General features: G+C 52.6%; 1 protein-coding gene and 1 non-coding gene across 6 annotated transcripts; one reads left to right on the top strand and one right to left on the bottom strand.

The window, feature by feature from the left end:
* Nucleotides 1–15281: 15281 nt before the first annotated feature.
* On the top strand, nt 15282–21724 carry LOC103650710 (pentatricopeptide repeat-containing protein At2g26790, mitochondrial). Of its 5 annotated transcripts, none has more exons than XM_020550351.3 (5): nt 15282–15632; nt 17837–20442; nt 20801–21040; nt 21172–21246; nt 21323–21724. In XM_020550351.3, the coding sequence occupies exon 2, from the start codon at nt 17892–17894 to the stop codon at nt 20364–20366; it is 2475 nt and encodes an 824-aa protein (XP_020405940.1). In that variant the 5' UTR covers nt 15282–15632; nt 17837–17891; the 3' UTR covers nt 20367–20442; nt 20801–21040; nt 21172–21246; nt 21323–21724. The 5 variants fall into 5 exon arrangements, 4 of the variants coding, with proteins under 4 accessions (XP_020405940.1, XP_020405939.1, XP_020405941.1 ...); XR_004857212.1 differs by having other exon boundaries at nt 15293–15351; nt 15502–15632; nt 17875–20442; nt 20801–21246; XM_020550349.2 differs by having other exon boundaries at nt 15293–15351; nt 15502–15632; nt 20801–21246.
* Nucleotides 21725–22862: 1138 nt separating this feature from the next.
* TRNAR-UCU (transfer RNA arginine (anticodon UCU)) lies at nt 22863–22935 on the bottom strand. The gene has a single exon. It is a non-coding gene; the product is annotated as a tRNA-Arg (tRNA).
* Nucleotides 22936–23529: the final 594 nt, after the last annotated feature.

Raw genomic sequence — 23529 nt, 5'->3', positions numbered from 1 at the left:
AGATGGAGAGAGCGAGAGGTGGAAATCCCACGGCCTTTGTGTTTGTCCCGCGCCCAGGTCGGGTGCGCTTGCAGTAGGGGGTTACAAGCGTCCACGCGGGAGGGGAGCGAGCGGCCTCACGCGAGCGCCTGCCCCGTCCTCGTCCCCGCGCGGCCAACCCTCTGTAAGAGGGCCCTGGTCCTTCCTTTTATAGGCGTAAGGAGAGGATCCAGGTGTACAATGGGGGGTGTAGCAGAGTGCTAACGTGTCTAGCGGAGGAGAGCTAGCGCCCTAAGTACATGCCATCGTGGCAGCCGGAGAGGTTTTGGCACCCGGTTCGTGTGGTGTCGTGGCCGTCGGAGGAGCGCTGGAGCCTGGTGGAAGGACAGCTGTCGGGGCTGTCGAGTCCTTGCTGACGTCTTCTTGCTTCCGTAAGGGGGCTGAGAGTCGCCGTCGTCATAGAGCGTGCGGGGCGCCATCATTGCTTGTCTGGCGGAGCGAGCCAGACTGGACGCCGGTCTTGTTTCCCGTAGCCAGAGTCAGCTTGGGGTAGGGTAATGATGGCGCCTGCTGTTGACGTGGTCGGTCCGTGCTCTAGGTTGGGCGATGTGGAGGCTCCTCCGAGGCCGAGGTCGAGTCTGTCTTCCGAGGCCGAGGTCGAGTCCGAGCCCCTGGGTCGGGCGAGGCGGAGATCGTTGGCTGAGGCCAGGGCTGAGTCCGAGCCCTGGGGTCGGGCGAAGCGGAGTTCGTCGTCTTCAGGGGCTGAGCCCGAGTCTGAGCCCTGGATCGGGCGGAGCGGAGTTCGCCGTCTTCCGGGGCTGAGCCCGAGTCCGAGCCCTGGGTCGGGCGGAGCGGAGTTCGTCATCTTCAGGGGCTGAGCCCGAGTCCGAGCCCTGGGTCGGGCGGAGTGGAGTTCGCCGTCTTCCGGGGCTGAGCCCGAGTCCGAGCCCTGGGTCGGGCGGAGCAGAGTTCACCGTCTTCCAGGGCTGAGCCCGAGTCCGAGCCCTGGGTCGGGCGAAGCGGAGTTTCCTATGGTGCCTGAGGCCGGGCCTGACTGCCTGTCAGCCTCACTCTGTCGAGTGGCACAGCAGTCGGGGCGGCACAGGCGGCGCTGTCTTTCTGTCAGGCCGGTCAGTGGAGCGACGAAGTGACTGTGGTCACTTTGGCTCTATCGACTGTAGGACGTGTGTCAGGATAAAGGTGTCAGGCCACCTTTGCATTAAATGCCCATGCGATTTGGTCGGTTGGCGTGGCGATTTGGCCAGGGTTGCTTCTTGGCGAAGACTGGGCCTCGGGCGAGCCAGAAGTATGTTCGTTGCTGGAGGGGGGCCTCGGGCGAGACGTAGATCCTCCGGGGTCGGCTGCCCTTGCCCGAGGCTGGGCTCGGGCGAGGCGTGATCGAGTCCGTCGAATGGACTGATCCCTGGCTTAGTCGTACCCATCAGGCCTTTGCAGCTTTTGTGCTGATGGGGGTTACCAGCTGAGAATTAGGAGCCTTGAGGGTACCCCTAATTATGGTCCCCGACAGTAGCCCCCGAGCCTCGAAGGGAGTGTTAATACTCGCTTGGAGGCTTTCGTCGCACTTTTTTGCAAGGGGACCAGCCTTTCTCGGTTGCGTTTTGTTTCGGTGGGTGCGCGCGAGCGCACCCGCCGGGTGTAGCCCCCGAGGCCTCGGAGGAGTGGTTTGACTCTTCTGAGGTCTTAATGCCTCACGCAATGCTTCGGCTGGTCTGATCGTTCCCTCATGCGAGCTGGCCGTAGCCCGGGTGCACGGTCGGGTTCCAAGTTCTCGGGCTGGTATGTTGACGCTGTCAACGGTTTGGCCGGAGCCGGGTTTGCGAGAGCAGCCCCCGAGCCTCCGCACAAGGTGAGAGGATGGTCAAGGACAGACTCGACTTTTTTACATACGCCCCTGCGTCGCCTTTCCGCAAGGAGGAGGGGGGAAAGCGCCATGTTGCCCTCGGAGGGCGCCGAACATGGTGTCTCCGGTGAGCTGCTGGCGGGTAATCCGAGTGGACGCCCGTGCCCCATTTGCTAGGGGTCGGCTAGAGGCCCGGAGGCGCGCCCAAAAGTACCTGCTGGTGATCTGCCGGACCCGGTCCCCTGTCGACGGGGTCCGAGGGCTCGATGCCTCCCTCTGATGGGATTCCGTTACAAGATCGTTCCCGCTGGTCTCGGAAATGTCCTAGGGTACCTCGGGAGCGTAGCCCGAGCCTTGGTTATGTATCGAACGTACCCATGGTCATCCCTCGCTCTGTGTCTGAGGCGGCTGTGAACCCTTCGGGGGCCAACCTACGAACCCCTGATCAGTAGTGGGCGCGGAGCCCGAGTAGCCTGAGGCGGCCGTTGAACCCTTCTGAGGGGCCGGCCTTCGAACCTCTGACCAGTAGTGGGTGTGGAGCCCACGCGCTCTGAGGCGGCTGTTAAACCCCTCCGAGGGGCCAGCCTTCGAACCTCTGATCAGTAGGGAGGCTCGGAGCCTGTTTCCTTCACGGAGAAGGATCCTTTTCAGGGTATCCCCCTTTCCCGGTCCCTGTTGCAAGAGAGAGAAAGAGGAAAAAGAAAAGGATACGAAACCGAATGACGTGGCGTACCTTTTTTGACGCGGTCATTATGGCGAAGGCGAAGCGTCGCTCGCTTCCCCTACCAGAGGCGCCGCCTGTCCCGCCGTGGAGTTAATGCGTCGGGGCAAGTGGTTCGCGGGGTGGCCGTTGCGCGTGCACGAGCCGTTCGAGGAACGGAACACGGGCGTGCCTTCTTCACGCCGTGAGAGAGGTTTCTCTCGCTGTCCCTGGGTGGGACGTAAGCTTGGCTGACGACGTGACCGCTGCTCCTGCCCGCCTGCCACCGCCATTACTGCCGGCCCATTTTTGGCCGTATTGACCGTCGGGCCAGGCTGGCACTGCTGGGTCGTACGCAGGGTCGCCTTGAGTCGCGGTACTGGTTCCACAGTCGAGGGGGCGTGGCAGTGGCGCAAGTGGCGGTGCAGTTGCTTGCACGTAGCAACCGGCGCGCCGGTTGCAGGACGCGTGGGCGTGGGCCCCCATGCTGGGTGCGTTGGAAGTCGGAGGGGCGCGCCCACTTGGCGCGGTTGCATGCCGCCTGCATGGCTGCCCGCCCTTTCACCCGCTGGTCTGGGCGAAAGTGGAGGGACGCTTGTGACCGTCGGGCGGTCGCATGCACCGCGCGTGCGGCGGTTTGGCTTCTTCTGCCCTAGGCCAGCTTGCATGACGCGTGGGACCCAGCCCCCGCGCCATAGGGGAGGAGCTTGGAGCGTGTTGGAGAAGACTTAGCCCACGACGGCTGGGGACGCGAGTAGGGAGTGTCGCCTTTAAAAGGAGGGTGACCCCCTTGAAAGGCGACCATGTCTTCGCGCTCCCTTATGCATCGTGTCTTTCCACCTTCCGAGCCCCCGGATGGGGGACACCCGCAATCCTTCCGCCTTATCGCTGGAGGAACGCAACTCTATGGGAGTTGGTACCTTTCAGCCATCGTTCGGCTTCAAGGATTTTCATCATGCAGCCCGGCTGCACCCCTCCGCCGGCGGTCACCCAAGACGGTGACCTCCAGTTTGATGGCGGGGGAAAGCAAACCGGGCTGCGGCCTCTGCCCCTCCCTCAGCCTCAAGGATTTTCATCATCAGTGCTGGGGAGGGGAGTGTGCCGAGTTGGGGTTGGCCCCTGCATGGGCGGCGGCCCGCTCCTTCCCTCAGTGATCGGGGGGAAGGGCGTTCGCCTTTTGTGGCGCTGGCAGCTGCCGCGTGCCTGGCTCTCCGACCCGAGTGGCTTCGGAGCCGCTCCCGGCGCCACCTTCCGCCACGGCAGCTGGAAGAGGTTCTTCCACCGACGAGATAGCCGGGGCCGCCCACGGACCGACCTCCAACTCTACGGCCTTCTGCCCGTCCTTGCCTCACGAGTTTGGGCACGGGCGAGGGCCTCATGGCAGCAGCATCCGCCCTGAGGTCATCGCTGCTGCTGTTCGGCCCCCCGGAGCAGAAGTCATCGTCGTCGCCGCTGCTGGAGCGGGCGACGGCGAGCCGTCCGTCGATCTTCTGTTGCTCCGCAGGCCCCCCCATCGGGTGGGGTTGTTCGTACCTGCGGAGGTGGAACCGGTGTTCCGTTTGTAATGGCACATTGAATGCCGGTCTTTTGTTCATTGTGGCTGTCGGGGCCTGAACATGTATGTATTTTTGGCGCGGAGCCGTGTTTTTTCCTCATTTTCGAGCACTAAGACTCGCCTGTTGGTTGTCTGAACCGCTTCACCAAGCGTGAGTCGCCCCGTGCAAAGGTGACGAGTGAGGTATCCGTATCCCGGAGGCGTAGGAGTCCCTCGGCTCGGTCGACCCTGCTGTCCGAGGCTTCTCTTGCTTAGCTAAAGGAAACCCTCGGCCGCTCTTCGATGAGCCAAAGCCAGGGGTAGCGGTTTCAGCACGGACAGAGGCAGAGTTGGCTCGAAAAGAAGACTTGGTCGGCCGGAGCCTGGCCGGGTCGTCCGTTAGCGGGACCGACGCCGGAATTGATCTGCCGAGGCCTCGGGCCGGGCTGATGTCTTTGGGAGACAGTTGGCCGAGGCCTCGGGGTGGCCAGCCGAGCCGCCTGCTCGGGCCGGATTCTTGGAGAAGACCCTGGCGGCGATGGCCCGGGCGTGACGATGACGTCGTCCTTCAGAGTGGGGATCCTCGGACCGCGTCGCCGTCCGAGGCTAGGTCGGACCCCGTCGAAGGTGTAGTCGACGCCGAGGGTGCTGCTGCTCCCTTCAACTGTCAAGATCCGAGCCTGCAGGATCGGATTATCTTGTAGCGTGTGTTTTCTGCAGCCGTCGAGGCCCAAACACACCATCGTCGTGTTGTGAAGCTGCGCTTCTTTTCCTCTTGTTTCGAGTATCTGGACTTTTTCGTCGGTAACAGAATTGTTTGTGCGAGCAAGAGTTGCTTTTCACGGAAGGTGATGAGTGAGGTATCCGTATCCCGGAGGCGTAGGAATCCCTCGGCTCGGTCGGCCTTGCCGCTTACGCGTACTCCTGCCCGTCCATAGGGTTCTGTCACCGACGTAGTCGAGAAGGCCCGAAGAATTGCTTCGGCAGAGGAGCTTTCGAGCGTGAAGACTTGTTCGGTCCGCGGAATCACTTATCCGAACACGAGTTACTTATCGCAGAAGGTGATGAGTGAGGTATCCGTATCCCGGAGGCGTAGGAGTCCCTCGACTCGGTCAGCCTTGGCTGCTTACGTGTACTCCATCGTTTTTAGGATCCACTTCCGAAGTAGTCGAAAAGCACGAAAGACATTCTGGCAGAAAGGATCTTTTTTCAAGGAAAATTTTGACGCAGAGGGGGTTCCCCCCTTTTAGCCCCCGAGGGAGGGTCGGGCTTTGCCGAGGCAAGGCTGACCCTTCCTTGATGACTAAACTTTGCGTGGGAACGAGGTATACGAGTAACTTGAAAGCATCTTAAGGGTAGAAGCGACGTAGCTGTTGGATGTTCCAAGCGTTGCTGTAGACCTCGCCTCGACTGTTGGCCAGCTTGTTCGTTCCGGGCTTTAGAACTTTGGCGATGGCGAACGGCCCTTCCCAGGGGTGCGTGTAGCCCCCGGGTGCCTTCCGCAAGGGGCCGACGAGGTCCAGACCCCACACAGCAAAAGGCCAGGTGATGGGTATCGTCTGTAGAGCCTAAGCGGGCAGGTGGGTCTGTCTCGCATAGAACTGACACCCTTCGCAGGTGCGGACAATTCTAGTGGCGTCGGCCACCGCCGTCGGCCAGTAGAAGCCTTGTCGGAAGGCGTTTCCAACAAGGGCTCGAGGTGCTGCGTGATGGCCGCAAGCCCCCGAGTGTATCTCTTGTAGGAGTTCCTGACCTTCGGCGATGGAAATGCGTCGCTGGAGGATGCCTGAGGGGCTGCGGTGGTAGAGCTCCTTCCCATCTCCCAGCAAGACGAACGACTTGGCACGCCGCGCCAACCGCCGAGCTTTGGCTCGGTCGAGGGGTAGCTCTCCTTGGTGGAGATATTGCAGGTACGGGGTCTGCCAGTTTCGATTAGGCGTGACCCCGCTTCGCTCCTCCTCGACGCGCAGTGCCTCACCCTCGGGGGCCGAGGGTACCTCGGGCTGAACCAAGGGTGCCTCGGGCCGAGCTGAGGGTGCCTCGGGCCGAGCCGAGGGTGCCTCGGACTCGGGCGTGTCGTCGATCTTGACGGAGGGTTGTAGACTGGCCTCTGGACGGGCAATGCATGCCCCTCTTCTCGTCTTTCGACCACAATCGCGGCGCTAACCACCTGAGTGGTCGCGGCGACGTAGATCAAGAGGGCTTCTCCGGCAGCGGGGGGCACCAAGATGGGCGCGTTTGTGAGGAGCGCCTTCAGGTTCCCGAGGGCTTCCTCGGCCTCAGGGGTCCAAGTGAAGCACTCGGCCTTCCTTAAGAGGCGGTACAGAGGCAGGCCTCTTTCGCCGAGGCGCGAGATGAAGCGGCTCAGAGCCGCAAGGCATCCCATGACCCTCTGTACGCCTTTTAAGTCCTTGATGGGCCCCATGCTGGTGATGGTCGCGATCTTCTCCGGGTTGGCTTCGATGCCCCGCTCGGAGACGATGAACCCCAAGAGCATGCCTCGGGGAACCCCAAAGACACACTTCTCGGGATTAAGCTTCACGCCTTTCGCCTTGAGACATCGGAATGTCACTTCAAGGTCGGAAAGGAGGTCGGAGGCTTTCCTCGTCTTGACTACGATGTCATCGACGTAGGCCTCGACCGTCCGGCCGATGTGTTTGCCGAACACATGGTTCATGCACCGCTGGTACGTCGCACCCGCATTCCTCAAGCCGAATGGCATGGTGACATAGCGGTACATGCCGAAGGGTGTGATGAAAGAGGTCGCGAGCTGGTCGGACTCTTTCATCCTGATTTGGTGATACCCTGAGTAGGCATCGAGGAAAGACAGGGTTTCGCACCCAGCAGTGGAATCCACGATCTGGTCGATGCGAGGAAGAGGGTAGGGAACCTTCGGACATGCTTTGTTTAGACCAGTGTAGTCTACGCACATCCGCCATTTCCCTCCTTTCTTTCTCACAAGCACAGGGTTGGCAAGCCATTCGGGATGGAATACCTCTTTGATGAACCCTGCCGCCATTAGCTTGTGGATCTCCTCGCCTATGGCTCTGCGCTTTTCTTCGTCGAATCGGCGCAGAGGCTGCTTCACGGGTCGGGCTCCAGCTCGGATATCCAGCGAGTGCTCGGCGACATCCCTCGGTATGTCGGGCATGTCCGAGGGACTCCACGCGAAGACGTCGGCGTTCACGCGGAGAAAGTCGACGAGCACTGCTTCCTATTTGGGGTCGAGCTCGGAGCCGATCCGGATCTGCTTGGAGGCGTCACTGTTGGGGTCGAGGGGGACAGACTTAACCGTCTCCGCTGGCTCGAAGTTGCCGGCGTGGCGCTTCACGTCTGGCACCTCCTTAGAGAAGCTCTCCAGGTCGGCGATGAGGGCCTCGGATTCGGCGAGGGCCTCGGCATACTCCACGCACTCCACGTCGCATTCGAACACGTGTCGGTATGTGGGGCCGACGGTGATGACCCCGTTGGGGCCCGACATTTTGAGCTTGAGGTAGGTGTAGTTGGGGACGGCCATGAACTTCGCGTAGCATGGCCTCCCCAATACTGCGTGGTAGGTTCCTCGGAACCCGACCACCTCGAATGTGAGGGTCTCCCTTAGGAAGTTGGAGGGTGTTCCGAAGCAGACGGGAAGGTCGAGTTATCCGAGGGGCTGGACGCGCTTCCCGGGGATGATCCCGTGGAAAGGCGCAGCGCCTGCCCGGATCGAGGACAGATCGACGCGCAGGAGCCCGAGGGTCTCGGCGTAGATGATGTTGAGGCCGCTGCCTCCGTCCATGAGGACCTTGGTGAGCCTGACATCGCCGATGATGGGGTCGACAACGAGCGGGTATTTCCCCGGGCTCGGCACGTGGTCGGGGTGGTCGGCTTGGTCGAAGGTGATGGGCTTGTCAGACCAGTCTAGGTAGACTGGTGCCGCCACCTTTACCGAACAGACCTCCCGACGCTCTTGCTTGCGGTGCCGAGCCGAGGCGTTCGCCGCTTGCCCACCGTAGATCATGAAGCAGTCGCGGACCTCGGGGAACTCTCCTGCCTGGTGATCTTCCTTCTTGTCGTCGTCGCGAGCCCTGTCACCCTCCGCGGGTGGCCCGGCCCTGTGGAAGTGGCGCCGAAGCATAGCGCACTCCTCAAGGGTGTGCTTGACGGGCCCCTGATGATACGGGCACGGCTCCTTGAGCATCTTGTCGAAGAGGTTGGCACCTCCGGGGGGTTTCCGAGGGTTCTTGTACTCGGCGGCGGCGACAAGGTCCGCGTCGGCGGCGTCGCGTTTCGCTTGTGACTTCTTCTTGCCTTTCTTATTGGCGCCGCGCTGAGTTGACGCCTTGGGGGCATCTTCCGGTGGGCGGCCCTGGGGCTGCTTATCCTTCCGGAAGATAGCCTCAACCGCCTCCTGGCCAGAGGCGAACTTGGTGGCGATGTCCATTAGCTCGCTCGCCCTGGTGGGGGTCTTGCGACCCAGCTTGCTCACCAGGTCGCGGCAGGTGGTGCCGGCGAGGAACGCATCGATGACATCTGAATCGGTGATATTGGGCAGCTCGGTGCGCTGCTTCGAGAATCGCCGGATGTAGTCCCGGACAGACTCTCCCGGCTGATGTCGGCAGCTTCAGAGGTCCCAGGAATTTCCGGGGCGCACGTATGTGCCCTGAAAATTGCCGGCGAAGGCTTGGACCAGGTCGTCCCAGTTGGAGATCTGCCCCGGAGGCAGGTGCTCCAACCAGGTGCGAGCGGTGTCAGAGAGGAACAGGGGGAGGTTGCGGATGATGAGGTTGTCATCGTCCGTTCCACCCAGTTGGCAGGCCAGCCGGTAGTCCGCGAGCCATAGTTCCGGTCTCGTCTCCCCCGAGTACTTTGTGATAGTAGTCGGGGTTCGGAACCGGGTCGGGAACGGCGCCCGTCGTATGGCGCGGCTGAAAGCCTGCGGACCGGGTGGTTCGGGCGAGGGACTCCGATCCTCCCCGCTGTCGTGGCGTCCCCCACGCCTGGGGTGGTAGCCTCGGTGCACCCTCTCGTCGAGGTGGTCCCGACGGTCGCGGTGATGGTGCTCGTTGCCGAGGCGTCCCGGGGCTGCAGGCGCTGTGTTGCGCGTGCGCCCGGTGTGGACCGAGGCTTCCCACATTAATCAGGAAGTCGCGGCGCAATGTTCCGAGGGGTACCCCTGCCTTTGGGAGGCGGAGCTTTCGGCCCGTCGGACCGCGGCGTCCTCTAGGAGATTCTTGAGCTCTCCCTGGATTCGCCGCCCCTCGGTGGTCGACGGCTCCGGCATCGCGCGGAGAAGCATTGCTGCTGCAGCCAGGTTCTGGCCAACTCCACTGGAAGTGGGCAGCGGCCTCATCCTGACATCGTCGGCGATGCGGTGCTGGATACCCTGGGGTAGATGACGCACTTCTCCGGCCGGAGGTTGGCCCGCCCATTCCTGCCCGATGTCCCGGCGGATCGGCTCAAGTGTTCCTGCTCCCTCGTCGAGCCTGGCCGGCACCCCACGGATTTGCTCGAGCTGTGGGTCATGAACCCCCGCCGGAACGGGGACCACAGCTAGCTCCCGTAGGATGTCAACGCGAGGCACAGGCCTAGGGAGATCACCATTCTCCGGCACACCAAGATGGTTGCCTTCGTTGGGACCCCCTAGATCGACGTGGAAACATTCACGACTTGGGTCGCAGTCCCCGTTGCCGGGGCTGCGGCTACCGTCGGAACAGTCGGAAAGGCAGTAGTCACACGCGGTCATAAAGTCCCGCATGGCACTGGGGTTACCAAGTCTGGAGAAATCCCAACGGAAGTCGGGCTCGTCATCTTCCTCGGACCCCGAGGGCCCGTAGGTCGAGACGTCCGTTAGCCAGTCCTAGGGTGACCGCATACGATACCCCAGAGGGTTTGGACTCGCCTCTACGAGAGCGTCCACCAAAGCGAAGTCACTTGGCGGGTCGAGGCTGAATCCAAAAGGCGTGAGATGGGAATCGGTGGGTACCTCTTGGTCGACGGGCGGTGGCGAAGTCACGTCAGGGACTGACTGCACCATCGTCTTAGGTATGAGGGTGACGCCCAGCAAGCCTTTCGCGAGCGTGCTGGCGTCGTCCATTTGCTCGGGATTGGCGTGTTGCGGGGAGTCAGCGCTCGTCTTCGCCTCAGACGCGAGGTCGAGGCCCGATGTGCCCCCCGTTGGGGCGCCGGCGCCGTCGACTCGCTCGACAGCCGACGAGGCGCTGCCTCCTGCTTGGCCTTGGTTACCCCGCCTCCTCCTCCATCGGCGGGGAAGAGGGCGGGGTGAGCTCGAATGTTGTTCTTCCACCACGCGGGGAAGACGTCGTCGATTCCGCCGCCGGCGGGCGGGCTGTCGGCCGCCATTGTCGCTGTCGCACGGCGGGGGAAGGAGTATCATGTCGTAGCTGTCGTCGAGGGACATGAACTCAAGACTCCCGAAACGGAGTACCGTCCCGGGCTGGAAAGGTTGCTGGAGACTGCCCATCTGGAGCTTGACGGGAAGCTGTTCGTCAACACGCAGCAGGCCCCTACCTGGCACGCCAACTGTCGACGTTTCGAGACCGGGGGGTCCCTGGGCCGACGAGTTAAATGTCGCTGCGTGCCCCAGCCCAGATCGGTCGGCGCGAGACGGAGCGCGAAGGGGGGAAAAGGCAGACGGAGAGAGCGAGAGGTGGAAATCCCGCGGCCTTCGTGTTTATCCCGCGCCCAGGTCGGGTGCGCTTGCAGTAGGGGGTTACAAGCGTCCACGCGGGAGGGGAGCGAGCGGCCTCACGCGAGCGCCTGCCCCGTCCTCTTCCCCGCACGGCCAACCCTCTGTAAGAGGGCCCTGGTCCTTCCTTTTATAGGCGTAAGGAGAGGATCCAGGTGTACAATGGGGGGTGTAGCAGAGTGCTAACGTGTCTAGCGGAGGAGAGCTAGCGCCCTAAGTATATGCCATCGTGGCAGCCGGAGAGGTTTTGGCACCCGGTTCGTGTGGTGTCGTGGCCGTCGGAGGAGCGCTGGAGCCTGGCGGAAGGACAGCTGTCGGGGCTGTCGAGTCCTTGCTGACGTCTTCTTGCTTCCATAAGGGGGCTGTGAGTCGCCGTCGTCATAGAGCGTGCGGGGCGCCATCATTGCTTGTCTGGCGGAGCGAGCCAAACTGGACGCCGGTCTTGTTTCCCGTAGCCGGAGTCAGCTTGGGGTAGGGTAATGATGGCGCCTGCTGTTGACGTGGTTGGTCCGTGCTCTAGGTTGGGCGATGTGGAGGCTCCTCCGAGGCCGAGGTCGAGTCTGTCTTCCGAGGCCGAGGTCAAGTCCGAGCCCCTGGGTCGGGCGAGGCGGAGATCGTCGGCTGAGGCCAGGGCTGAGTCCGAGCCCTGGGGTCGGGCGAAGCGGAGTTCGTCGTCTTCAGGGGCTGAGCCCGAGTCCGAGCCCTGGATCGGGCGGAGCGGAGTTCGTCGTCTTCCGGGGCTGAGCCCGAGTCCGAGCCCTGGGTCGGGCGGAGCGGAGTTCGTCGTCTTCAGGGGCTGAGCCCGAGTCCGAGCCCTGGGTCGGGCGGAGCGGAGTTCGCCGTCTTCCGGGGCTGAGCCCGAGTCCGAGCCCTGGGTTGGGCGGAGCGGAGTTCACCGTCTTCCGGGGCTGAGCCCGAGTCCGAGCCCTGGGTCGGGCGAAGCGGAGTTTCCTATGGTGCCTGAGGCCGGGCCTGACTGCCTGTCAGCCTCACTCTGTCGAGTGGCACAGCAGTCGGGGCGGCGCAGACGGCGCTGTCTTTCTGTCAGGCCGGTGAGTGGAGCGGCGAAGTGACTGCGGTCACTTCGGCTCTGTCGACTGGAGGACGTGCGTCAGGATAAAGGTGTCAGACCACCTTTGCATTAAATGCCCCTGCGATTTGGTCGGTTGGCGTGGCGATTTGGCCAGGGTTGCTTCTTGGCGAAGACTGGGCCTCGGGCGAGCTGGAAGTATGTTCGTTGCTGGAGGGGGGCCTCGGGCGAGACGTAGATCCTCCGGGGTCGGCTGCCCTTGCCCGAGGCTGGGCTCGGGCGAGGCGTGATCGAGTCCGTCGAATGGACTGATCCCTGGCTTAGTCGTACCCATCAGGCCTTTGCAGCTTTGTGCTGATGGGGGTTACCAGCTGAGAATTAGGAGCCTTGAGGGTACCCCTAATTATGGTCCCCGACAATTACAGACCACATTAACATGGTAAGAAGAATGATTGTTCAAAACAGAAAGACGGAACAAACCACCTGACTCATGACTTTCCAACAAAAGTACCAAACTTAGACAGGACCACGTTATTAGACTCAAACACTAATTTGAGACCCTGTCGACATAGCAACGACACTGATATGAGGTTCCGGCTCATCGAGGTCACATAGAGTACGTCCTTCAGCATGAGCGTCTTTCCTAAAGTTAACTTCAGGTAGACCTGTCCAGTACCTCGAACTGCTGCCGGAACACCATTTCCATCAAGACTGGTGCGCTGTTGTATCCCTGTAATAAAGAGAACATGGATCGATTAACACAAATATGAATAGTAGCACCAGAATCCATCCACCAGTCATCTGATGGACTTACCATAAAGGCCTGAGGTGCATACCCTGGGGTGGAGTTAACCACCACGTTCTCTTCTTTGCGCTGAGGTGGAGGACCTTTTCCCTTCCTAAGTTTGCACCTCCGAGTTGTATGCCCGGAAACACCACAAACGTAGCAGATAAAATCCTCCTTTTTCTTCTTCATCTTTTTGGACTTAAGTTCATTCAGATTCTTGTGTGGAGAGTTCTTCTTCTTCTTCTGGAATTTTCTATCTTCACCTTTCTCAACAACGTGAGCCTGGAGTTGCTGTGATGACTTGTTACTGGACCTTGCACGCTCTTCCACATTTATCGCAACTGACAACTCAGTGAGAGTCATTTGCTTCTTCATGGGCGTCAGAATTGGTTTTCTGGATTGTTGTAAACTTAGAGAAATAAGTGACATGCTTTCATCAAATTTAAATATATTAAATATTTTAATTCCGAATAAAACAGGTATATAACTCAGATAAATGCCATATGTAATTATAACAGCAATGAACAGTAGCAATTCCAGTGAATGGAAACATGAAACATAGCTACTCAGTTCCATTTCAAAATTAAACATGGCTTGCAGATGAAGAAGGCAGAAGTTGCATATAAACATAATTGTTTATCTTAAAATATTGCTCTCAAAATAGCGAGTTGCTGCACTAGACAGCCCTGCAACGCTAAAGGGTGATCAAAGATCCTCAATTAACGTGACAATCCTATCTTACCAAATCATATCAATGCTGAAAATAACAACACACTAAAACCCAGACTGTCACGACGTCTCACTACACCGCTATCATCATCGAGCAATCAACTCTGCCCACAAATTGTGCAATCACATCCAAGTAAATAATACTAGCAAATTGCATAAAATTACTCAATAAATATAGAGATGCAACGGGTAACTCACAGGCTCACAGCACGTAGATTGTCTACGTGGGAAGACTAGCTCAGCGAGCACAAGGTTCTGTCCCAGAAAACCAATTCCGCTGCCCACGTCCGGGCCTGCACGGCGGGAGGTTGACGGAGATACTAGAGTCGCTGCTGGAGCCGAAGGAGACGTCCACGACACCAGCCCGAGAAGAGGAACACCGCGCAGCAGGGAGCCCAAGCACCAGACCACGGTGGATAGAGACCAGAGAATCAACGAGCAACACCAAGGCACGGAGCATCAACAACACCACACCACCACCACCGAGAACAACAGACAGCTGACGATACGGACGAGACCAGACACCCGGAATCGAGCAGATCGAAGGATTTCTCGCTGGAACAGTGGATTGGATGGAACCGTAGAGTCCAGGAGAAGGGGATCCACTTCCCTTATGTAGGGAGCTGACCAGGGCAGCCGCCAAGGACGGATCCATGCGAGATGCGCAAGCTTCAGCGTCAGTTCCGTGGGAACCGGAGAGGAGTGGAGCGTCGTCGCCCGCCCCCAACTCCGCACGCGAGTTTTACCTGGGCAACTCCTTGCTCGGTCTGACCTCCGTCCTTTGCCTGCGCGTAGGTTTTGGCTGCCGCTGGCTGGTCTGCTCGGCCAGCCGGCCTAATAGCGGCCAGCTAGGCTGACTTTTTTTTCCTTTTTTTTCTCAAAATGAACAGCACGTTGCACCGCCGCCCAACTCCTCCATCCGCTCGTCCCTGTCCTGTAAACAAGCTTTTTGGAACGTCGGTATTCGGATGTCTGGGCTTCGTAAAATAACTACCCCAACGAAGTATTTGAAATTTTGTTATTATAACAGGCTGCTCTTTGTATTTTTATTATCCTTGCTACTTTTAACCGTGCTGGACAGTCATCTACTGTTAGGTTTGTTCGTTTGTCCAGGAATAAGTTTGGAATCGTTCCGGCTAATCAAAACTTATATAATTTGGAGAAAAGATCCAGCTAGTAATTGTTTCATGCATCCCTTCCCAGAAAACCAAACGGCAGGCTTAGGCTATCTCCAGCAGGAGACTGTAAAGGGTCTTGTACTCTAAATGTAGGGGACGGTCAGGTCCTTTATCCCTTCAGCAAGGAACTCTAAAGCGTTCTCTAAAATTTAGAGGATGGCATGCGTCCGCTATCTGTAGAGGGTGCTCTACACACTGTACACCTTTTTGTGTCTGTACGCTCACGTGGTGACGAGTAGTAAAAAATAATATAGAATGTTAAATTAGTACACTGTTGATATAGAGGATGGAATTTAGGGGATATTGCTGAAGATGAAGAAGATATAGAGTACAGAATCTTTTAGAGAGTGCTGTAAAGGACAAATGCAATTTCCTTTATGGCCCGTTTGTTTCGTTGGAATTGAATTCCATTTTAATAATTATAATTTAGACAAAACTAATTAAGTTCATATATTTATATATGTAATATATTTGTATATTATCCAAAATCATATGAGAGATAGTTATATACTACATTTATGTCATAGCGAAGCAATTAGAAGAGTGTGCTATAAGTCGTACATCAGAAAAATAACATGTAAATTTATAGAATCAATTTTCATCTTTCACCTCATGAATTTGAGATAGACTTATATGATAACTTTGGAAAGTGGTGGAATATCATATTCTAAAAAATAGCCTATTTCATTAGTATGATTCCAATTTCTTGAAATGAAAGGAAATAAACGAGACCTTAAGGGATTAAATTTAGAGGACCTTGCTGGAGACAGCCTTATAACCACGCGTTTTGAGTTTTTGACTGAGCTGCCCCGTAGGAGCCCCATTCCCGTTCTTCTTCCAAAACAGTCCAGGTCCCACACCGGAGGTACGCTAGGGTTCCACCTGAGCTCTTCCTTCTTCCCCTTCTGCTCGTCTCCCCATTTGATTCCTCGCCGCCTGTGGCTTCTTCCCCGTTGTCATGGAGTCGGGCAAAGGTCCTGTGGTCGCGGACGATTAAGCGATTTGCTCGCTGCAGCCAGGCGTGCAAGGGTCGTTGCTCGCAAAGCCGCCTTCGTTGCTAGTGCGACGGCTTTGGAGATGATTGTTCAAGCTGAGAAGGCGAACACCGAGGCTGCCAAGAAAGCTCCTAGACCTCTGCGTCGTGATGTATGATATGCATTTTTCGTCGATCCTAAAATTACTTTGTCATTTGAAATAGGATCTTGATGCCAGTTCTTTATTGTTTTAAGTGGTGAACAAACTATGTTTGTTAGCAATTTTATTTGGTTGAATTGTATTGTTTCTGTTGTTTTCAAATCAATGGCAGTTCGTCATCACTTTCACTGATTAAATACAACTCATTTACCAAGTGCAAATGCTAAAGAGGGAACAAGGGAGGGAACAAGGGAGGGAACACTGGGATTACCTCGGGCTCTAGCGGTGAATCCAACCAGGAGTTGTTCACATCTGCAATGGTGAGGGAGAAGTTCGAGTTGGCACACCTTGCGCTGGGGCAGTGAGGCAAGAGTCTGCCGCGAGCACACCCTCGAAGTCGCTGACGATCTCATCGAGGGGGATGATCGGCTTCGGGTCCGACGGCGGATCCATTGCCGTCGAGGAGCAAGTGAGCTTGATCCGTTCTGGAAGAAGAACGGGAACGGGCCAGCTCAGTCAAAACGTGTGATGACAGGCCGTTCAGCGGTAGATGACTGTCCAGCATGGTTAAAAACGTCAAGGATAATAGAAATACAAAGAGCAGCCTATTATAATAACAGAATTCCAAATGCTTCGTTGGGAGTACTTACTTCACGAAGCCCAGACATGGGAATGCCGGCGTTCCAAAAAGCTCCCTGTAAACGTATCGCTTGCTTGATTGCTTGCACACCCGGCCACTGTCTACATATCCACTCTAAAAGAATTGGATATAGCATGATTTCTAGAACTATTACTGTCTGATCAGGTAGCACTGGTAGCAGAACACGGTGTTGTAGTGTCCTCGTGCAGATTAAGACTGAGAGCATCTCCAACAAGAAGTCCTATATTTGAGTCTTCAAAACTAAAATAGGACCTGATTTAGAGGGTGTTTGAATGCACTAGAGCTAATAGTTAGTTAGCTAAAAATATACTAGTAGAATTAGCTAGCTAACAAATAGTTAGCTAACTAGTAGCTAATTTACTAAAGGGGTGTTTGAATGCACTAGAGCCTAGAGGTAATAGTTGGCTAAAAAATCGCGGAATTAGTTAGCTAACAAATATCTAGCTAACTATTAACTAATTTACTAAAAATAGCTAAATAATTGAACTATTAGTTAGGGTGTTTGAATGTCTTCAGCTAATTTTAGACACTAACTATTAGCTTTAGTGCATTCAAACACTCCCTTAAATTTGTTTAGGGCCACAAAAACGTTTGCGGTTTCAACAGTTGAGCCCTATATCATATTATTAGAAAATAAATCATGTTATTTAGGAAATAAAAAGGTTAGGCATAGTTACAAAGTAAGGATAGGGCTCCAGTATATGAGGTACTATATTTAGGACTTGAGAGACCGAGCCCTATAGTCATTTGATGATTTTTTGTAAAATAGGGTCACTGTTGAAGCATGTTTAGAGTCCTATATTTCAAAATAGGACCCTGTTTAGGGCTCTTGTTGGAGATGCTCTGAGGTCAGTTCCTAGTGTTACTTTTGAATTATACCGAATTTGTTTCACCGCGGCATATTAACGACCATGGCCATCTTGTTTCTTCACTGGAAGATTCCACAAGAAATGGTCGATGTACATCAAGGACACGGGTTTAGTTTAATGCTAGTAAGATTTCTAGCCTGGGTGTGCAGAGATTATAGTTGTGCTATGGCCATAAGAACATATTCTCAAACGTTTCTAGTACATCGTCACCATACTGGAAGACCAATTCCCTGTTTCAATGTTAGATATACATGCTTTGCATCTGTATCACCCCCTTTGTAAAGAATCTCTTCATGGAGAAATGGTGTTCTATCTGTAACTATTAATTACCTTAACAAAATTCTCGTGTGGCTGGTCTCTAAGGACTTCTGTGAGTTAGCCAGGATTCTAATACTCCAACCACTGCATGCAGGAAATAGCCGGTTCTGCAAATTTGCAAAGTAGTTAATTTCCTCAGTTACAAGAGAAGGCTCTTGGTGGTTTTAACTTTTTGCTGGTTTTGTGTAACATTATTATTTGGAGACACATGAATGAATTCATAAGGAGTCATGTCTCTTGACCAATAATCTCTTGGGTTTAGCTATTATGTGCAATCAGCATGGAAATCAAATAATACGTTTGCCTGTTCAGTAATGGGAACTCCCTGAAAATTTTGATATGTTTTGTCTATTTCTTTTCTGGTTCAGGCATATTTCTTATATCAGTGATGGCTAATGGGTCGTAGGAGGAGCAGAAATATTTATGTCTCCAATGATCCTGTGGCGGTGGACCAAATGTACTGCTGAATGCTTCAGGCGCAGGAAGCCTTTTCACTGTGAAGTTGCTTGCCCCTACTCTAAGATCGCCGCTTCTGTTCAGTGTGATGACTCAAGTGGTGATGAAAAGCTGAACTTTGCTCCTGATAATGAGCCTATCCAGAAATGGCACCGGTCTTTGAGCTCTGACAGTGTTGTGCAGACACTCCGCTGTTTAAGGAGGAAACCTGCAGTTGCATTCACCTACTTTAAAGATACACATAGCCTTGGTTTTCACCATGACTTCTCAACCTACTCAGAGATCATACAAATTTTGTCCCATTCATTCCAGGGGAAGATGCTGGTATCCTTGTTTCGTGAGATTCTCTTGGGAACTGGTAGTGGTGGCCCTGAAATCTTACCGCTCATTGATCACTTGAGAAAAACATGTGCCACTTCTCACGTACTCTCGTATGCAGTCAATTGCTTAATCAAGGCATACACCACCTGCCACGATGCACAAGAAACAGTAGAGATGTTTTGTTGCCTTTGCAGGCTTGGATTTGTTCCAACACTTTGGGCTCGCAACTTTCTGCTCAAATTTGTATCTCAGAGCAGTGGTGATTCACATATGGTTGTCGCAGCTTATGATCGAATGAAGTGCTTTCAGTTGACACTGGATGCTCAATCATTGAACATAGTCACTAGATCACTTTTTCAAGCAAACAAGGCAGACGAAGCATTCCAAATGTGGGTCGGGATGATTGAAATGGGAGTGAAATTAGATGTACATGGATTCTCATCATTTATAATTGGCCTTTGTGATTGTGGAAAGTTTGATCTAGCTTATAACATGGTAAGAAGATATGCTGTTCTACAAGAGATATCCCAAGAGAGGGTTCCAATTGAAGCCATGGCTTATAATATGGTAATCGATGGACTATGCAAAGAAATGAAACTGAAGGAGGCTGAAAAGGTCTTGGAGATCAAGACCAGACATGGATCTGCCCCTGATCTATATAGCTATAGCTATCTCATTCATAGTCATTGCAAAATGGGTAACCTAGAGAAGGCATGGTATCATGTTGAAGACATGGTATCCCATGGCATTGAGATAAATTGTTACATTGTTGCTTACCTTCTACAGTGCCTCAGGAAGTTAGGCATGGTATCTGAAGTAATTGTGCACTTCCAGAAATTTAGAGATTTAGGGGTCCATCTTGATGGCGTGCTTTATAACATTGCTATGGATGCTTATTGCAAGCTTGGGAACATGAATGAGGCAGTTAAGCTACTGAATGAAATGATGGCTGGAAGTTTGGTACCAGACAAAATCCACTATACATGCCTGATCAATGGTTATTGTCTGAAAGGAGAAACAGAAAATGCCTGGCAAGTATTTGAGGAGATGCTGAAGGCAAATATAAAACCAGATGTAGTTACATATAACATATTGGCCAGTGGATATAGCAGGAATGGCCTTGTTATGAAGGTATTTGACATTCTAGAGCACATGATGGATCAAGGGCTCGAACCTAATTCACTCACCTATGGTATAGCTATTGCTGGTTTTTGTAGAGGAGGCAACTTGAGCGAAGCAGAGGTGCTGTTTAATATAGTAGAAGAAAGAGGGATAGATAATATCAATGTGCTGTACGGTTCTATGGTTTGTGGTTATTTGCACTCAGGCTGGACTGACCATGCTTACATGCTTTTTCTTAGAGTTGCTAAACAAGGAAATATGGTGGATCGTTTGTCATGTTCAAAATTGATAAACGGACTCTGTAGGGATGAAAAGGTTGGAGAGGCTTCAACTGTATGTAAAATGATGCTTGAAAAGAATGTTGTCCCTGATGTAATTTCATATAGCAAACTTATATCAGCTTATTGTCAGACAAGAGATATGCACAATGCTCGCTTATGGTTCCATGATATGGTTGAACGAGGACTTTCTGATGTTATTGTATACACTGTACTGATGAATGGTTATTGCAAGGTTGGTCGGTTGCAAGAAGCATGTGAATTATTTGTCCAAATGATAAATTTAGGAATCAAGCCTGATGTAGTTGCATACACAGTGCTATTGGATGGCCACCTAAAGGAGACCCTACAACAAGGGTGGCAGGGCATCGCTAAGGAAAGGAGGACCTTTTTTCTTAGGACAAAGCATAAGGTGTTGCTGAACTCTATGAAAGATATGGAAATCGAACCTGATGTAACCTGTTACACAGTATTGATTGATGGACGGTGCAAAGCAGAATATCTAGAGGAAGCACGAGGATTGTTTGATGAGATGTTAGCAAAAGGACTTATCCCTGATGTTCACACATACACAGCTCTTATAAATGGATACTGTAGCCAGGGAGAAATAGCTAAGGCTGAAGATCTTTTCCAAGAAATGATAGCTAAGGGAATGAAGCCAGATGTACTGAGCTTTTCAGTATTACATAAGAGAACCTTGAGACATGAAAAGGCTCATTAATATTTATGTGTACTAATGGTTATGTTGATGAATGTCAGTTTGACTGAAGGTGAAGGGGCGTCCTGCCAACAAAAGGGTAATACTTTCTTGTGATTGTATTTGCCCTTTTCAATCATGAATGGATTTACTAAAAAAAAGCATCTGCTAGATTGTGTTATCCAATATAATGATTATATTATCCACCTGCAGATTGTTTTGGTCTTATGGGGTGTTTGAATGCACTATAGATAATAGTTAGTTGGCTAAAAATTGATATTGGAATTATCTAGCTAACTATTAACTAATTTGCCCAAAATAGCTAATAGTTGAGTTAGACTGTTTGGATGTCTCAGCTAATTTTAGCAGCTAACTATTAGTTGCAATGCATTCAAACACCCCTTTAGAATCCTACTAGATTTGGTCAATGATGCGAGTGATCGGTGTGCCTATGTCAGGAAGGCGAACACCTGGATTGAAAGACTGCTCTCTCAGTTCAGCATTGGGTCGTCAAGGAGAACAAAATGATGGTACCTTCAGCGTGAGGATCGATGACTGTCAATGGAGCTGTGCAAACACAATCGTGGCAAAGCTGGCTGTGGCACTGGCGCCTATGCCATTTATGAGGGTTTTGCTTGACCGTTTTGTGGCTGCAACTAGTGGTGTGTTCCCAGACAACCAAGAGCTACAAGACAGAGGTAAGCTCTCGGGTTCCGTCCTGGGGCAATGGGGAGCTGTTGATGATCCTGAGTCCATGCTGCACCACATCCATTGGGCAGTAATGAGGTGATTCCAATCGTTAAGAGTCAAGCATAATGTTGTGTGATAGATCTATTTGCGGTGTTTGACATCGAGGCTGGGGAAGTTGGAAAATGGACACAGATCGCAGAGCTCGGTTAAACAAGTAGGCATCCTGAGACATGCTATTAAGCTAGTTAATGTGTTTTGGATAAACTAATACGTACTACACTGAACTGCAGGTGGCCTGTGCCTGCCATGTTGGTATCATCCAAACAGTCTCCATGTCTGCATTATACTGATGACTGGAATGAGGGTGTGTCCAAGGAGGAGCTGGACTCTGAGATCCCACCTGGCGAGGAGTCGATATACGGATACATAATGGGAATGGCAGATACATGTAGTCTGTAGAATCCATCAGGATTTCCCCTTGATAGGTCTCAGGTTTCACTCTAATATTGTGCATTGTCCCTCAAGATGTTAATACAGCAATTTCTTGTTTAGTGCTCATAACATTACTCCAGTCTCCAGGCGTAGTGCTTGGTGTAGAGACATAAAACAGATAATGCAGCACCAGTTTGTGGCTTCAAATTCCGAAACAACAGCTTTGTGGAAGACAGAAAAGAACACTAGTTTTTGGCGAACTGTTGATTCATTTCAGAATCCAAAGATTGGATGACCTATTTCGTATTTCAAAAATGACATCCAAATGGGCATGGGTTTCACTAGTTGCTGCACATTCTTAGGTGGCATTCCATTCACCAAGGTAACAAAGTTCGCTGCTACTGATACAAGATAACATTAGAATTTTACATGTGATTGATGGAAAATACTCGTCAACAACATTAATGATTAGGCACGGAGAAGTTTTTGTACATGCATCGTGTTCACGACATTCACATCTCAAGTTTGTAGTGCAAAGTCCTTGCGCTCCAAAGTTCTTGCTTGTTACTGTTTGGTCCCATCCCTCCAGACACCAACCGACTTATACCTAGTTTGGGTACTCTAGTATTGACCACAATCCAAATATATTAAGGTGGATTGAGGTGTAACTTAAACTAATTTACAATCCAATCTACATCAACACATGTCAAATTGGTGCTCAACACAAAGCCTTAAGAGTAGAGCCTCATACACGCATGGTAATTGGCACACGGCACAATTATTCCTCTTAAGGGCTAGTTTGGGAAATCCATTTTTTTTTCAAGAGATTTCTATTTTTCTAAGGGAAAAAATAATTTCCCTTGTGAAAATAGGGTTCCCAAACTAGCCCTAAGAAATTTATTCTAGCTCATCAAAGCTTGTATAAATTAGCTAAACAATTGGACAAGATCATGACGTAGAAGCAGGTGAGGGTGCAGTAGCAGACGTGTTTAAGGGTCTGATTGGTTGGGTTGTGACTTTAAAAAAAATTGTTGTGGGCTGTGAGATGTGAAAAAAATTATTGTGGTCTGTGAGTGTTAAAAAGCTAAAACGTTTGGTACAAACCTCTAAAAATTGTTAAAAAAATTTCAATATATGTTTTCACAGTTTCATTCAAAAGCCAATAAAAGCAGGTCTAGGAGTGTTTTTAGTTTTGGACTGAGAAAAAGTCGCTTTTTAAAAAGCTACTTTTTAGATCCAACCCTTTAATTTAGCTTTTGATTTTAAAGGATGAAAAGCCAAAACTAAAAGCTAAACCAATGAAACGGTGGTCAAGACAAAGGATGGGAGTCTAGGGCAAAGCCAAAACTAAAAGCTAAACCAATGAAACGGGCAGTTTCGAGGCATAAAAAAATTAGGCACGCCCGGTGGGACTCGAACCCACAATCGCCTGATTAGAAGTCAGACGCCTTATCCATTAGGCCACGGGCGCTTTCGTGTTAGAGTATTCTATATTTGTTTAATTATATAATATGTAACGTCATCGTTGCGTTGCTGTTTAGAACACCCAGCGGTCTCCCTTTTAATTAGGGCTGGTGAAATAACCACATGCTCCCGCGTTGCTACTTACCTACCCTCTCTCAAGGCCCCCATCGATGGCCTCCTTGTTGACATCTAACCCCTTCCTTATGTCCTCTACCTCCCTCGTTAACGTTTTTTTTTGTTCTTCCACCCCATGTAGTTATCATAGAGATGGTGACATCAGGTCAGGTTTGATGCCGGTGAAATCCGTCTTAATTTGAGGCCCCCACGATATTGGTAATGTCCGTCCTCAATGAGACGCGTGGCGGCGTGAGTACAATAATTACTAATACACAAATCTCTTAACGTTGGTACTCATTTTGGATTTTACCCTTTTTTTAAGAGAAGATTTTCATTCCATTTAAAAGTTTGACACAAATCATCTCTCGGTCCTCCTCTGCAACAATAAAATGCATACAACCTAGAAAATTTCATTGTTATTTTCATGTGACTAGGCGAGCAAAGCATTCGCCTCCTCCCAAAAGCTCGCGCTAATAACATGCAG

This window comes from Zea mays, chromosome 3 (genome assembly GCF_902167145.1).
Source record: "Zea mays cultivar B73 chromosome 3, Zm-B73-REFERENCE-NAM-5.0, whole genome shotgun sequence".
Lineage (NCBI taxonomy): Eukaryota > Viridiplantae > Streptophyta > Magnoliopsida > Poales > Poaceae > Zea > Zea mays.
This window is presented reverse-complemented; position numbering and strand designations above follow the sequence as displayed.

Bases quoted from the DNA above. Each gene is read 5' to 3' on its own strand.
- LOC103650710 (XM_020550350.3), top strand. From the start codon at position 17,892: ATGTCTCCAATGATCCTGTGGCGGTGGACCAAATGTACTGCTGAATGC.